Source organism: Ascaphus truei, chromosome 1 (assembly GCF_040206685.1).
Source record: "Ascaphus truei isolate aAscTru1 chromosome 1, aAscTru1.hap1, whole genome shotgun sequence".
Lineage (NCBI taxonomy): Eukaryota > Metazoa > Chordata > Amphibia > Anura > Ascaphidae > Ascaphus > Ascaphus truei.
Window position 1 is genome coordinate 514,075,014 of NC_134483.1, and position 15,802 is coordinate 514,090,815.

Genomic DNA, 15,802 nt, shown 5'->3' on the forward strand with positions numbered 1-15,802 from the left:
AGAGACGGAATATCTAGGAAGGTAGCCATTTTAAATATGTCCCACACAAATGGGCTGGGTTTTCTTTCTTTTTTTCAAAAGCAGCATTGTCACTCAAAAGCAGCAATCATTCCACATCTTCAATGAAGTGAGGGTAAATTTCATTGAAAATGTGTTTGAAAGTATCTTAAAAAGTAATTCATACTTTTTTTTTAATATACTATTTTTAACATAGGTTTGAAGCAGGGAGTCTCCGGAGCTGAAACACATTTATTTCAGCGGCGGGGACCACCTGCTCCCCAATATACCGATCTCCAAATGGGGTGCCGGTATCGCAGCAAATTTTTCAGACTCCCACATTACGTGGGCCAATAGGAAGCTGAACCCGATGATGTCACGGCTTGCTATTGGCCCGCAGGGCGCAGAAGCTCTGAAACGCCGTCATTACGTGAACCCCTGCTAGCCGAGTTGCTACCGGCACCTACAAGGAGGTTTGTATCTCCGGAAGTCGGGGGTCCCCGAAGCTGAAATTAATGGGGTTCATTTCCGGAGACCCCCCCCCCCCCCGCTTCAATCCTATGTTTAAAATAAATAAATAATTAAAAATAAATCTCGAAAAAAATTAATCGCCGGCTTGGATTCCCACTTTAACCCGTTGGTGTGGCAGAGGCGCAATCTGGCCTCAAAAGTGTTAAACCGAAGTAAGACAGAGTGCTTTTTGTTTCAATTCGAGTAAAATAAACTAATACATGTACAAGAATCATCTGCACAAAACTTTTTTTTTTTATAAAATCTACAAGTAACAGCAGTAAAAAAAACAAGATACATATTTCACTTCAAAGTCTCTAAACAGGTTTCCTGTAGACATTGCATGAGGAAAGGGGTTTAGCAATGGATTGCAGTTCTCTACCCAGCCCAGCGTACGCTGTTTCAATTATCATGATTCCAAAATAGGACAAAATAGCAGCAAAGCCGACCTATCGCGGCAGCCGACTCAGCCCTTCAGAAATTAGCAGGAAGTTTTTCCACAGCGCAGAGTATACTTTTACCAAGCAAGATTGTCCTGTACCAAATAGTCATCTACTATGTAACACTTGAGTGTTTCCTCCCATATGAGGGTGGGTTTGTGATTTGTTCTAATACAGGATAGAAGCAGGGGGTCTCCGGAGCTGAATCCCATTAATTTCATCTCCTGGGCCCGCTCCTTCCGGAGATACATACCTACATAGATGGTGCCGGAAGCCACTCCAGGGTTCCAGAGCTTTTCAAAGCTCCCAATAGGAAGCCGTGATATCATCAGGTGCAGATTCCTATTGGCCGACGGGGAAGCTGAAACCTGCAGATAACCGGCACCCCCGCTTCAGGGGTCTATCTCCGGATGCAGGACATCCCCGGAGCTGAAATGAATGGGGTTCAGCTCCAGAAACCCCCCCTGCTTCCAACTTGTATTAAAAAAATGAAGGGAAACAAATGGGTTTAGATTGCTCCTTTAAAACGTACAAGCTTAAAATGACAGAACGTCACCTTTTTGTAAACTAGGAAGTGTTACCCGGAAACTGGTGCTGTTAAAATAATCATGGGGCAGAGGCCAAGGAGAATGAGCCACCTGGAGCTGCTTACCAATTAAGCAAAGATAGGTCATGTGGTCAACATGAACAGGTATTTCCTGCTCATAAACAATGTGTGACCAATGTTTTTGCCAGCATTCGTTAAGCCACTTATGGCCTTGACGTCAGTGGGAATTTGTGGCTGACACTGCCCGAACTGACTCTTCGCCATTTTTAAAATGACCCCCTTAGTCCCTTCCTCATTACAGTGTTTTATCATTTGCTTGCAGTTCAGAAGATGCATTGATTGAACAGTAGGCCGTCAATAATACACCTCTGCACAGAGCTCTGCAAGATCCTTTTGAACATGCCCAAACCGTAAGTGGTTCACACAACACTCATCGTGAACGAGTCAAGAGCGGACCGTTTATATGATGTCGTTATTTAGTCAACTTTTTGTTTTGTTTCTAAAGCATCAACCACAAAGATTTCATCCACCAAAAAACCCTCATGTTATTAGTTTATTGTGATTTTATGTGTGTATGAACATTAGACCATGCTGTCAAATTGGTAATGTGTAATCTTGTGAACTATATAAGAGACAATGCAATAAATATTTAGGTACTAATGCAGCTATCGAAACTCAATGACATTACCAGAAACATGGTATCCCTACACAACCTTTGCAATAAGAACACAACAGTGTCACTAACATACAGGCATTGTGTGACCAGCACGCGTATACAAGGCACACGAAAATGAGTTCTCTAACTTACTTGCAGGATTGTAACGTAAGGATCACCATGCGGTCCATACTTGCTGCCATTCACTTCCACATGTTTCAGCCACTGGATGTGAGGCTGAGCATCGCTGTAGACTTTGCAATGGAATTCCACATTGCTCCCAACTACCACAGTCTGATTCGCAGGTAACCCTGCCTGCAGGATAGGTCGGTGAGAGGACCTCTCTACAACGCCAAAGGGAAAAATAATAATGAACAGGGTTCAAGGTATTGACTGCCTTATTCGGTTAGTGATGACATGGTTAATGATAAGAGATGTCGTTGCTATGGTATGCGAAGCAAACACCATGGGCAAACTATACTGAAAAAATTGTGTATCTTTCTACCATTCATGATTGATTGTATAGGCATTTGTATATATACGTACACATATACACACACACAGTATATATATATATATATATATATATATATATATATATATATATATATATATATATACACATGTAATATATATATATATAACCCTTTTCTCGAATGTGATTTACATTTGATTGCTACGTTTACTTATCTCTAGTCAAGTACTAGTAAAATCTTCATTTTGTGCTATTCATGCTTCATGTATTTTTGACATCCTGTCCATTGGAGAGCTGGGTAACACGGTTTCATTTTACTCTATCATATAGTGATGTAGAAAATAGCTGAAGTGCTCAAATGCAGGTATATTGATCCAAAATAAGCCAAACCACCAAACCAGGGTACTAACAACTACTTGAAAAAAATCGCTGTGACGTTCGAAACGCGTTGGATGGGTCTTTTGTCACATTAAAGTGCCCTTTCAATTATTTTTCGTTTTGGGTCCTTCCTGCTCCGTTTGTGCTGGTGCGCTTTTTGGTCTCCCTTTTCCCTTTTTTACTCTATCATATAGAGGGAATAGTGGTCCCTTATAGTTTCCTTTGCTCCGGCATCAGATTAGTAATTTGTCCTTTTTGATAGAGTTGTGTCTGATCCCTATACTTTACCTCGATGGGATGTAGCGCTATTAAAGGAGCAATTCAAGTCCTTTTTTTTTTTTACCCACGTAAGCAGCAGGGGGTGTCCGGAGCTGAACCCCATTAATTTCTGCTCCAGGGACCCCCTGCTTCCGGAGATACTGACCTCCGTAGTAGGCGCCGGTAGCTGTTCCAGCTGAGATAGCTGGGTTTTTAAGTTTAAAGCTCCTGAGTCACGCGGGCCAATAGGAAGCCGAACCCGATGACATCATGGCTTCCTATTGGCCCGCAGGGCACGAGAGCTTTGAAAAGCGGCCATTACGTGATCCCTGGTAGCCAAGCAAAGCAGCTACACTGCACCTACTACGGTAAGAAGGGGGTCCCCAGAGCTGAAATGAACCCCTGCTTCAATCCTGGGTAAAATGTTTTACAAAAAAAGATAAAATATTAAATAAAAAAAATAAAGGATCTTGGATTGTCACTTTAAATATCCCAAATGTATTAAATATCACAGATGTTGTACAATCTGAATAGTGTTTCCCTGGTTTTGAACAGTGTCACACTTCCACGTAAAGCAAACATCACTATGCAACCAACTGTGATAAATTGCTCTGTTTGATTATAACTGTTGACACTTGCAGTGTTGCCTTCTCCCCATCACTTATTTTGATGAAGTACCAAACCTATTTGGCATGATCTTATGACTCCAGCTTTATAAGGTGAACGGACGGGTAAGCTTTCCTAGAACAGAACGCCATCCATGAAGCCACAACATTTTTCCACCCACTTACATTAAAATAGTCTTTCTTCCCCCCTCTTAAAATAAATAAAATATATTTGCGAGGTCTCGACGCCAAAACGTTTGCCAGGTTTCTTTACCTCTCATTGGATCTACATGAAAGTGCTTCGTTGTTATATGCGAGATTTCAAGACCTCAAACCCCCCCCTTCTTCAGAGGAGACTTTGTAGCATCTAAAGCTCCTGTACAAACATCTATAAAGGAACTTGTATGCTGGTCCAGCAGAAGTCCACTTGCCAACAAACCCAGTTCTCCCCAGGACTAATGCAGCCATTAGAAAGCTACTATATCGTTGCCAGGAACATGATTTCCTTACCCAACCTTAGCAGTAAGAACATAACCAGCATAACAAACAAATACAGGCATTGTACAGCCAGCACATATACAGAAGCCTTTGAACAGGCAGAGCTTGAGGGTCACAAAGAAGACAAGCTTTCCAGACCTCTCATACATATGAAAGACGGAATACGTCATGCAATGAATAGTCCGGTGATCATTTGCATAGGTACATGTCGTTCTGGAAGGTTGGCGGCTGCTGTGGCCCGTAAAAGTCAGTAGAAGCCATTCCCTGCTTTGGAACAGGTGTAAATGACCCAGGGATTGCAGAGGACTTACCTAACACATCCAGCTGATAGGTTTGACGGATGCTTCCATACTTGTTCTCTACCACGCAAGTGTAATTCCCTCTGTCAGATAGCACCACGCTCTCCATTACCAGGCTCCACTGCTGGTGTCGAAGCTGAAGAATAAAAAAAAACATTTTTTTTTTAAACAACATTCCTGGAAATGTAACAATTGTTTATGGTTAAAACTGTCACGAAGAACTAATTCGGAAAATGGGAAAATGGTTGGTCAAGATTATGGTGGGTTCTTCTCTCTCATTCATCTCTATACAGCAAGGGGTTCTCAATGCCAATACTCAAGTACCCCCCCCCCCCCCCCCCCCGATCAGGTCAGGGTTTCAGGATATCCCCATATTGAGCAGAGGTAGGTAAACCAGTGGCTCGGTCTTCGACTGCACCGCCTGTGCTGAAGCTGGGATATTCTGAAAGCTGGACCTGTTGGGGGCATCTTGAGGATTGGAGTTGAGAATTCCTGCTATATGGGACTCTGTGCAAGTTGCTTAATTGACAGGAAACGATCAAACAAAAAGGAAAACTGTCAAACTGATTTCCAAATACTTATCCCTGTCTGGAATCAACTAACTATATGTGTTACTTATCAGTTACACAGAATTAGCAAAACCAAAGTTGTTTTTTTTTAAACAGCTGATAAATGTAATCAACTTCCCTGAAAAGATTCAAAATCAACCCTGCATGGCTGATGCCGCGTTCAGCGAAGATCATGCTGTTTTTGCTCGTCTTGTACTGTAGGGGGTAAATTGCATTCAAAATCAGAACGGAAGGTCCCTCCGCTCGTGGCACTGGGGGGGGGGGTCAGTTGTAACCACGTGATCGCTGCCACAAGTGATGACTTCTACGCGATCCCTCAAGTACAGGGACGGCAGAGTGAGAGACTGGCAGCAAAAAGGTTAAAGCAAAATAATTTATCTTTAAACTAATAACACAGCCATCATTAACCAAACAGGAAGGGGGAAAGAATAATATGGAAATTATATATATATATTTACTGGCTTTGCATCTCATCCCAGCCTCTGTCTAAAAGCTGTGTTTAAAACAGTATGCATTGGCTTGAGGATTTGCTTGTGTAATACGAGCTTGAGACAAAAGGTGGCACTGTGTGCTCATTTGCATGTAATTTCCCAGAATCCCTTGCTGCAGTGGAAGCGCTGTGTGCTGGGTGATAATGGGGAAACATAGGGTTGCAGACCTGTCTAAGACATGCAAATGAACATACAGTAATATTTACAGTTGCTTTATGCTTTACTGTGGAGGGTTTTTGTCACTTTTTTTCACCCACCATAACCTTAATAATTGTGGTATATATATATAAGAAATGATCTTTTATTGGCCCCGCGTTTCGGCAACCCTGTGGAGCCTTTATCAAGACGTTGAGTAGCCAAAAGTTGGACATTTTTTGCATATTAATGGTGTGCCTACCCCTTTGTTATTTTTGTCAGTATCTTATAGGTAATCAGAGAGCAGTCCCCTCTCCAGTAGCCTGGTCTATACTATTTACGTGTGAATGTATATATATATATATATATATATATATATATATATATATATATATATATATATATATATATATATATATATATATATATATATATATATATAAATATAAATGATTTATTATATACATACACAATTAAATTGTTGATCCCAACCGTTTACAGTTTTCTTACAAACGGGATTAGGTCAATGTTGTAAGGTTGTAATACACCACATCATTTAGTTACTATAGAACCATTAAAAGTAAAAAAGATATATATTGGTTGAATCCTTTTAACCTATTAAACGTGCCACTGGATGTCTTCTTTCTACCCCCTTTGTATCTAAAGCCCTCTCCCGCCTTAAACCTTTTTCACTGACTGCCCCACACCTCTGGAATGCCCTTCCTCTCAGTACCCGACTAGCACCCTCTATATCCACCTTTAAGACCTACCTTAAGACACACTTGCTTAAAGAAGCATATGAATAGCACTGTGGATATTCGAAACACGATACATAATGCTTGGCCCCCTGCAGATGCACTTACCAGAACTCCCTCCTACTGTCTCTGTACGTTCTCCCTACCTACCAATTAGACTGTAAGCTCCTCGGGGCAGGGACTCCTCTTCCGAAATGTTACTTTTATGTCTAAAGCACTTATTCCCATGATCTGTTATTTATATTATCTGTTATTTATTTGATTACCACATGTATTACTACTGTTAAGCGCTATGTACACTAATGGCGCTATATAAATAAAGACATATAATACTATACAATACTGTCATTTGCTCATTGAGGTCGTTGGTGGGACTGCCCCGTTAATTTAACTCTGTGCCCAGGACATACTTGAAAACGAGAGGTAACTCTCAATGTGTTACTTCCTGGTAAAACATTTGATAAATAAATAATAATTAAATAAGATTTCGGTCCCGTGTTGGACTGCCCCCTTTAAGAGAAGAGGTTAACGTCATTAAGCCCTTAGAAACAACACCGACAAATCTCTTTGCAATGGTTTTAAACCGGCAACCAAAGCGCTGAAAACACGAGGTACGGCCGTTACTTGAGTCAGGGAATTATCGGAAATCTCCTGGGTTTATTATTCCTAGTCGTTCTTGGCTCCCCTTGGAGACAAACATTTGCAGTCACACTCTGGATCCCAGGCAGTGTTTGTCAGACTGGTATGCAATAAGACGGCACAAGAGTCTGGGAAGGGATAATCCACTGCAGTTTCCCCCCCCCCCCCTCGCCCCCCTTTCTTTCAGGGTCATTTAATGTACACAGACTTAGCATAATACAGATTCCTACAAGGATTTAAATATGAAGGCCCTTCAAGGGAATTCATATGACTTATCATCTGATATTTCACAAACTTTAACTTCAGTGGTGATGGAGGGGAATGTAATACAATGTAAGTGAAAAAACGGTGCCTTGGTAATCTTGAGAAAACAAGGCACACTTCACACCTCGACCCCACCGTAAATCAGTCAGAATAAGCCAATATTTTTATAGCGCGGTAACTCATAAGTCGTCAGCTCCCTATGATAAACATTTCTATTTAACGGTCAGGCTGCTCTTCTGAACGTCTGTAGCTCCTCTGACGTACCGGAAACCGACGTTCTATTTTCACTCGTTTTACGGGGGGTGATCGCGGACAGTGGTCGGAACGAAAGTGGCGCTCCCCATCAAGTGATTGCCAAAGCGATTGCGTGGCCGCCATCCGGGAAGGCTGGCGGCGCCCAGTCTTCCAGCATTGCCAATGTTAAGTGCTGTGGGTCCCAGTAGAAGTACCTTACAAAGTAGTCGTGCACAGTCTAATTTCAAGGAACTCAACGTGTTAAATATGGCCTCATAATTAATTTCCAAGGAAAAAGCGATGATACAAAAAAAGATTGTAGCCCCGCCCTTTCCCCCAAAGCATCTGGTTACCATGGAAACACAAGGTTTCAAATCAATTCAATGCATTTTTACGGGTCTGTTTAAATGCTTTTATAAGGTACACCTACAATTTACCTACTACTTTACCCATTCCTCCGAGATAACAAATACAGTACTAGGTGTTGAAATGTACAGTCGCACTCTGCTATATGTGCTAAAACAGAAAGCACCCACCATAATATCACTTCTACCATTCTATAAATTAATGACAATGGGTCAATTATTTCATTTTCACAGCATTCTAATGTCACCTGGCTTAAGAAGCCCAATATCAGGGAGAAGGAGCGGCTCTGTGAGTAAAGACACTGACTGGCACTGAGGTGGACGCAGGGAAGCCTGGTTCAATTCCCGGTGTCAGCTCCTTGTGACCTTGGGCAAGTCACTTTATCTCCCTGTGCCTCAGGCACCAAAAAATAGATTGTAAGCTCCACGGGGCAGGGACCTGTGCCTGCAAAATGTCTCTGTAAAGCGCTGTGTATAACTAGCAGTGCGATACAAGAACATGCTATTATAATTATTATTATATTACAGAATACATTATATATTCCATTTGTTGGAGATTATATCTGCCGGAGAAGAGGGTGCTGCAGCCTTTCCGATGTCGTAATGAGCAGGGTGACGTAATAAACTGTATTTTGTATTAATGTATGAATATTGCTTTAAAAATGGGAAGTTGCTGGCCATTTTCTCAATGGGGTTTGAGATCAGGGTGAAAAGAGCGACTATGGATAATGCGCCGTTTCCAAATCCAAGACCCATCTGCAAACTCGCAGAAACATTTAAATATTCCTGGGTGACCACAACTTGCTAATCTACAGTATGCTCTTATAACACACTAACACAGGGGTGCTCAACCCCCCCCCCCACACCCCTCCGTTTTCAGGATATCCCAGCTTCAGCACAGGTGGCTCAGTCAGTCCCAGCTTCAGCACAGGGGGCTCAGTCTTCGACTGAACCTCTGAGCCCCCTGTGCTGAATCTGGAATATCCTGAAAACCTGACCTTTCGGGGGGGGGGGGGGTTGGGGGGGGGACTGGACTGGAGTTGAGCACCCCTGCTCCAACCAATGCACCCCGATTAACTCCTACTGTTTCTGGTATTCTACATGATTGTAAGCTATGCAGGGCAGGGACACCATTCTCCCCAATGATACGTTTATATTCGATGCACTAATTACATTCCCTGTATTGTAATGTTTGTCAAAAGCGTAAAGAGCTGCTATAATAAAAACTATACACCCAAAGTAATTAGAGTTGCACTGCATAAGGGTCTGCACCTCTTTCACATGTACAGACGTGCACTACGAACCTATACAACAGCCTGGAAAACACTTGGGATAAGCCATTAATTACATGTTTAGGAACAGTTTCTTTTTTACTACAGAGGAAGACAGTGTTTATGTGCAAAGCATGGAATCCAACCCTCGTATTTCACACTTTCTTTCTCTCCCCCTCCAAACAAAATGATATCAGCCAGAAAACTTGTGCCTGGAGCCTATCACAAGTACACTGCTGCGGTTGTTGTAATGGAGTCACAAACAGGCTTACTGGGGGTTACTCATTGGCTTCAAAATGGGGCCGTTTTCCTTCTAAATGCACACTGCTTAAATCTGTCCATCACAAGACGTCTTCTGCTTCTCTTCAGCGCAACATACGACAGACAGACATGACGAATCGCCTTGTTCTTATGCTGGGGGGGCCATGGATATGGCAGAAAACAAGGAAGGAGACGCAAGCAAGGGATTCCCATCAACCCGTTCAGCACTAGCAAGATATGCAGTGCACTGCCGAACTGATTAACTGCATATTAAACACATGATCCATCTAAGGCTACCCAATTTGTTACATAGATTCGGTAGGGGGCAGCACTAAGAACTGGTGCTTTATTTAAAAAACACAGATTCGGTGATTATAACAAGGTGACTGTCTGCTGTCATTTTTTTACCAGTTTGTGCTTTTCTAAACATCGGCGCAAATTGGGATTCCCCTGGGTAATCAGTGTTCATTGCTGATACCTTTATTAACTTCTCAACTTGAGGTTACAAGAGTACCCCCTCTACATACCCAACAACACAGGAGATGGAATTCAAAATAGATGCTGCGTTTGGTTAGCTGCACATTTCCAAAGATGCAGCCCCAGCCAGGGTTTAGTTTCCGCATTATTGCAATATTCCCGGTGGTATCCAGGTTAACTCCTGTGCTGCCCCGGAGCGCCACACTGGACAAACCGCAATGTGTCGCAGGCTTATCTGGAAACCAACAGATTACAAAATTCCTGGAAACTTATTTTACACCCATAATTCTGGGAACGGCTAGAGGATTTGACAGCAAAAAATAGGATCGGCATCGAAGAAAAAAAAAAAAAAAAAAAAGAAGTGCTGTGTAAATAAACGAAAGCCATTAGAAGACGTTGTTGTGAGTGCCACTTCTTTCTTCTTCATAAACAAGTCCTTTTTGTCCTGTTTTTTTTAAACAAAAACTGTAAGCATGTTTCCTTTTCAAGGAGAACCCCTTAGCCCGTTTTAATTTGATGCCTGTGTGCTCTGATGATTAGAACAGGCAGATAAGGGGTTAGGCATTCGGCTTATCCCGATCTTCCCCCTTTCACTCTCTCTCTGCCCGGAATCTCTTTGTCCGGACATTCCTTTAGTGCTTTCAAGAAGCAAGTGAGAAAGAAAAGCATTTTTTGCAACCACTGTCAACTCTGGCTCCACGGTCGGGGCAAAGGCCAAGCATCACATGGCCAAAGGTTGATCATTTGCCACAATGACTGCTTATGACCGCACCGGCAGTTATAGCGATTGCGCGGTGAAATCGAATGTCACTTTCCGAGCAAGACAGCAGCACGGAGGGTGGACACACAGTTTTATAGTGAATGTGTCACCTGGCCCAACCTTTCAAACAATAACAGTGTAACCAACAAGGAAGCAGCCAGTCTACACATGTTATTAGAACATGCAATTAGTCTGTTGTCTAAAAATAACATTGCCAGCTTTGTTTTCCCTTTTCCGCGCAAGAGTGCAGCCGGACCGCTGGCATTTTTGGTCATGTGACCGCTGACCAACACCTGCCTTGGATGACTGATAAGTCGCTGGACAGTGAGCATTTCCTATGACGTACATGGTGAGGCATCGGCGTGGCACTGGCACGCTAGGGATGTGCCAGGTACGTTCTAATAGTGCTGAAATGGTTAAGCACGGCAGGCGGAGGTGCATTACATGTGTTAAAACCAGATGTGTTGCTGGTTTGCATTTGCCTAGCAACCTTTTAATGATGAACACTACTTATGAGCACATTGACATGTCTCCGACAGGTTCTCAAACCTGCCTTACCTCATAATCACACAGTGCTTCCACTGCAGCCAGGGAGTCTGGGTAGCGACATGCGAATGAGCACTCTGTGCATCACTTTTTGCTCCTTATACACGAACATGGATCATATTAGGCTTCTGTATGCTCTATCACGCAGCTTTTAAAGCAGAGCCTGCGTTAAAGGAGTTGAGGTTTATTTGAAGATTGGGCATTCGGAGCCGCATAGCAGTCGCAATTATGCTACAGAAAGCTAGGGAATCCTTAAATTTGTAGAGAAAGGGAGCTTCGCTACGCATAGAGATCGATAATGCCCCACTAACGATTGCCAATTCATACCGTAATAAACGGCAGCCAAAAGTTTATTTAAAAAGGTGCATCAGGGGAAATCCCATAACATTTCGAACTCAAATAATGTAGGCACCTAAACCATCAGCTATGAATGGAACTGCAGCCATATCTAGCACTCCATAATAAGTTTGCACTCATGGTATTGCTGGAATACGATGCATAATGCTAAAACTCCCATTGTGTAATGTCAGGCTGGAATCTAACGACTCGAGATTACATCTTGTATTCTATGCTGTGTGTGTTCGTGAGGTATAAAAAGCAGCCATTTTAGCTGCAGGTTTTCACCTGCTTTATGTCGCTGTAGCTGGCAGCTCACATTAAATGTGTACATGAGGGTTTACTTGGCACCAGAAACAATGTAACCACTTTTGCTATTATCTGTGTCATGTGACTAGACGTTGACCTGCAAAATTCCAGAGTTGCAGACCGTTAAATCCACTTGTACCAAAGAGGAACATATACATGGATTTGCAGAGTAATAGAGGAGGGGGTGAAGGGGGGGAGGGGTGAAGTATGGAATGGGTCGAGTACACCGGTGACCCAAAAATATCTGCATACTGTTCAAATAATAATGTCATAAAAGAGAGCAGCATTCTGGTGCGACCATTTGGAAATTAAATGGATAACTACAATCTCGGCACTTTGACAATGCTTGGCCCCTCCAGCGGTACTAGCCATTAAACGGAGATAGTGCCGATCGGGGAACGATCACGCAAAAACACTCATGGACTTCATTAGGAGTTTCCATGCAATAGTACCCCAACTGGCTTTATCACAGTTTAACGGATAATGAATATAACTTTGTTCTGTCTCGACACCTTTATACACTTTTATATCCTTGTTTATCCAAAGTTAATGATCTGACTGCTCCTATTCCAGACTTTCAGTATACGAAAGAAAAGCTGCTGAATTTCTGAAAGTCTTGGGACAGGTTTAGATGAACCCTCAATATATTGAGGACATAAGGGGCTGCTCTAGAAGTATGATGTGATAATTTTTGTAAAAATCGCCAAACCCCCCATTTTCCTTGATGTGGTCTAGTCTTGCACCTGTTTAAAACAGGGGCCGTCACTGGTAAAATCAGGATGTTTGGTAGCTTGAATATAAATAAAAAAAACACTTAACATTAAACTACCTTAACTCTCAGGACAAGACAGAAATAACTACACTGGTCCCTTATATTTAACATGCAAATGAAAAGAAAAACATATACAAAAATAGACTGTCTAATATCTTACTGCACCAACAATTAGTGTGGAATATACAAGCTTTAGGAACTCTGAGTTCTATTAACGGAATGCTTGAAAAGGTTTGAGAGCTCCTTCTACCCGGAGAAGCACCAAACTATGCCACATTCTCCGGAACATTCTCCGATGCTGTTCACATATCGGAAACTTACTTTGATGCCTCCAATGCGATGCTCCCCTTTGAATTCCTTGCCGTTTTTCAACCAGTAGATGGAGGGCGTAGGATTTCCGGCTGCAGGGCAGCGGAAGCGGATGGTGTTGGCTGCAGGGACCGCAATTAGCTTCTTCTCCATCTTTTCTGGCTGTGTCCAATAAGGTGCCCCTGGAATTAGACAAATAAGGTTTGGGGATGTGTACTTGTGGTGGGATGAAGTTGTTACTTAAAATCCTAGACAGTTCAAAAAGAAAAAAGAAAATAATAATAGTCTTCTTGTAATTGCTTTCACATTCGTTCTACATCCATATACGTAATCTATTGTCAAATTATAAATTGAAACTTTACTGAAGACCCAATACATGTTCTTAAGTGTGTCTGTGGATTCCATTAAACATGTATTCCCACTATGTCCATTTGAGAATATTTACTGTTAAATATGAATAGCAATGGTTTTCAACCTATAACAAAGTAGCCCCAATTATTTACAATGGTGTCAAATATATGATTTAAGTGTAAGTGTAACTATTGTATCTACAGTTTTCTCATTTGTTTTATGGAACTTTCACAGAGCAACACTCAATAACTTTAGTGTCAATAATATGGTTTCCTCTTCTGGCCTCTCCCCCCACTGCTACCTGATGCTTAGAAGCCAGAAGTATGGAGCACCCGTTGCTAGGCATTTGTGTACCATCAAAAAGGTGACACTGTGCTCATTTGCATGTCATTACCCAGAATCCCTGGCTGCAATGGAAGCATTCTATGCCAAGAGATAATGGTGAAAAGTAGGGTTGCAGACCTATCTGAGACGTGTGAATGTGCTCACAAGTGATATTTTTATTTGCTGTATCATCAATAGCATTTGGAACCCCTGACATATAAGTTAAATTTGCAGACTGTCCTTGGTCTCCCCTAGTGTACCGTGTCACAAAATGAATGGTAATAAATACACAGAACAGGAAAAACAGCAAACAAGTGAGAAATTCCTTTTCGAGAGGTGTCACTTGGTGATAAAGCATATGTGGAAACCAGCTTGCTGTATGCAAATTCTACAAATATTGACATTTCAGTGTAATCTCACCTAAACTATGTATGCACTCTGTGATTGCAGAACACATTTGATTACTTATCTTTCATTTTATTTACAGTGCAGCATTTGCATAGTTAACGCCTAAGAACAATATTAGTATAAGGTAGCTCCATTTTCAGATCGATAACACGTAAGATGATAAACATTCGAGTTTCACAAGAATACGTTTTATTGACTTAAACATGAAGCAAAGCAGTCTATGCACATCCCTGCATACAATGGGCGTGCAGGGACTGGGATTTCAACAATCCCTTTAGCATAGTGCTATAGCAAGTGCTGCACATTCTGATGTACACATGTAAAGGCTCATATACACACACCCGAGGAAGAGGTCTCCTACTGCGGAACAGCACTGTGTGCAAGGAACTAAAGGGTCAGACTGCCCCAGTGTAACTGTGGGGCTTTAAACAAAAAGCAGAAAAACTGTAAGTTCAAAGATTCAATGGAGTCTGCGCTGTATTAGAGGGGCAGCCACAGTGATAGATCTATACCGCTTGATATCTTAACTGGCAATCCAAGCTGCACACTTTTTGTTTTAATACATCCAGCCTTTGATAACCCTTATTGAAAACAAATTACCTAAGCTGACGATTGTTTCATTCTCCCGTGTTCAATCGGCAAAGACCCGGCTTCCCAGGGTTCTGTAAATGGCTGACTTTCCGTTTCAATCAATTCTTCAGTCAGTGTAACTTAGGAGCTAGCTACAATGTTATATAGTAAATTATACTACAATGGTAACATTATCTGTTGTTACAGTTTGCAGCTGAAACTGCTGGGAATATTGGCAACAAAGTATCACAAACAGGAGAGTGTTACAAAGACCTTGCACTGCTGGGGAAGGGTGCTAAAACCTGATATAGAAATCAAAGGATGCTCATTATATTAAAACTCATTAAAAATGGCATTAAGAGTTGAATTTAAAAAATGTAGTATTATGTAATACTACAGAACTGATTTGATTAAAAAAAAAAAAGTTGGATATTGCATGAATTGCTGCTTTAAAAAAAAATTGCTTAATGCGCTAGGACTGAAAAAAGGACACGTACACACTTTTGACGTTTAATTGTAATCTGTAGTTTAGCGTAGGTTTTACAGTGTCGCATTATTCTGTCTCCTTTCCAATTACCTTATTTGGCCAGGGACCTTGTTTGTCCGATTTTAGGAGGGACTCTATTTTTAACTTGTAAAAATGCCAACAGCCTATAGGTAAATATGCAATACTCTGAAAAGGCTGAATATATTAAATACAATGAAGGAACCCCCAACCCAAAAAGCAAGGGCTAAAATATCAATGTTATTTTGTATGCATGTACGTCTATTTATATAGCGCTTCGCAGAAGTGATACACGTAACATAATATAACACTATGGGAATAAGTGCTTCAGCCATAAAAGTAACATTAGGAAAAAAGGAATCCCTGTCCCAAGACCTTACAATCTATGTGGTAAGTGGGGAGAACGTACAGAGACAATTCGAGGGTGTTCTGGTACGTGTGTCTGCAATGGGCCAAGGTCAATGTATGAGATATATAATAATCAAGACA

General features: G+C 41.6%; 1 protein-coding gene across 6 annotated transcripts in view; it reads right to left on the bottom strand.

Moving 5' to 3' along the window:
* FGFR3 (fibroblast growth factor receptor 3) overlaps positions 1–15,802 on the bottom strand; it is a 109,265-nt gene that overhangs the window by 28,487 nt on the left and 64,976 nt on the right. For all 6 annotated transcript variants that reach the window (XM_075571186.1, XM_075571181.1, XM_075571178.1 and 3 more), the window contains 3 exons: positions 13,168–13,337; positions 4,675–4,798; positions 2,303–2,493 (listed from right to left, as the gene is read on the bottom strand). In XM_075571186.1, coding sequence (XP_075427301.1) covers positions 2,303–2,493; positions 4,675–4,798; positions 13,168–13,337 — 485 coding nt within the window. The remainder of the gene's footprint in view (positions 1–2,302; positions 2,494–4,674; positions 4,799–13,167; positions 13,338–15,802) is intronic.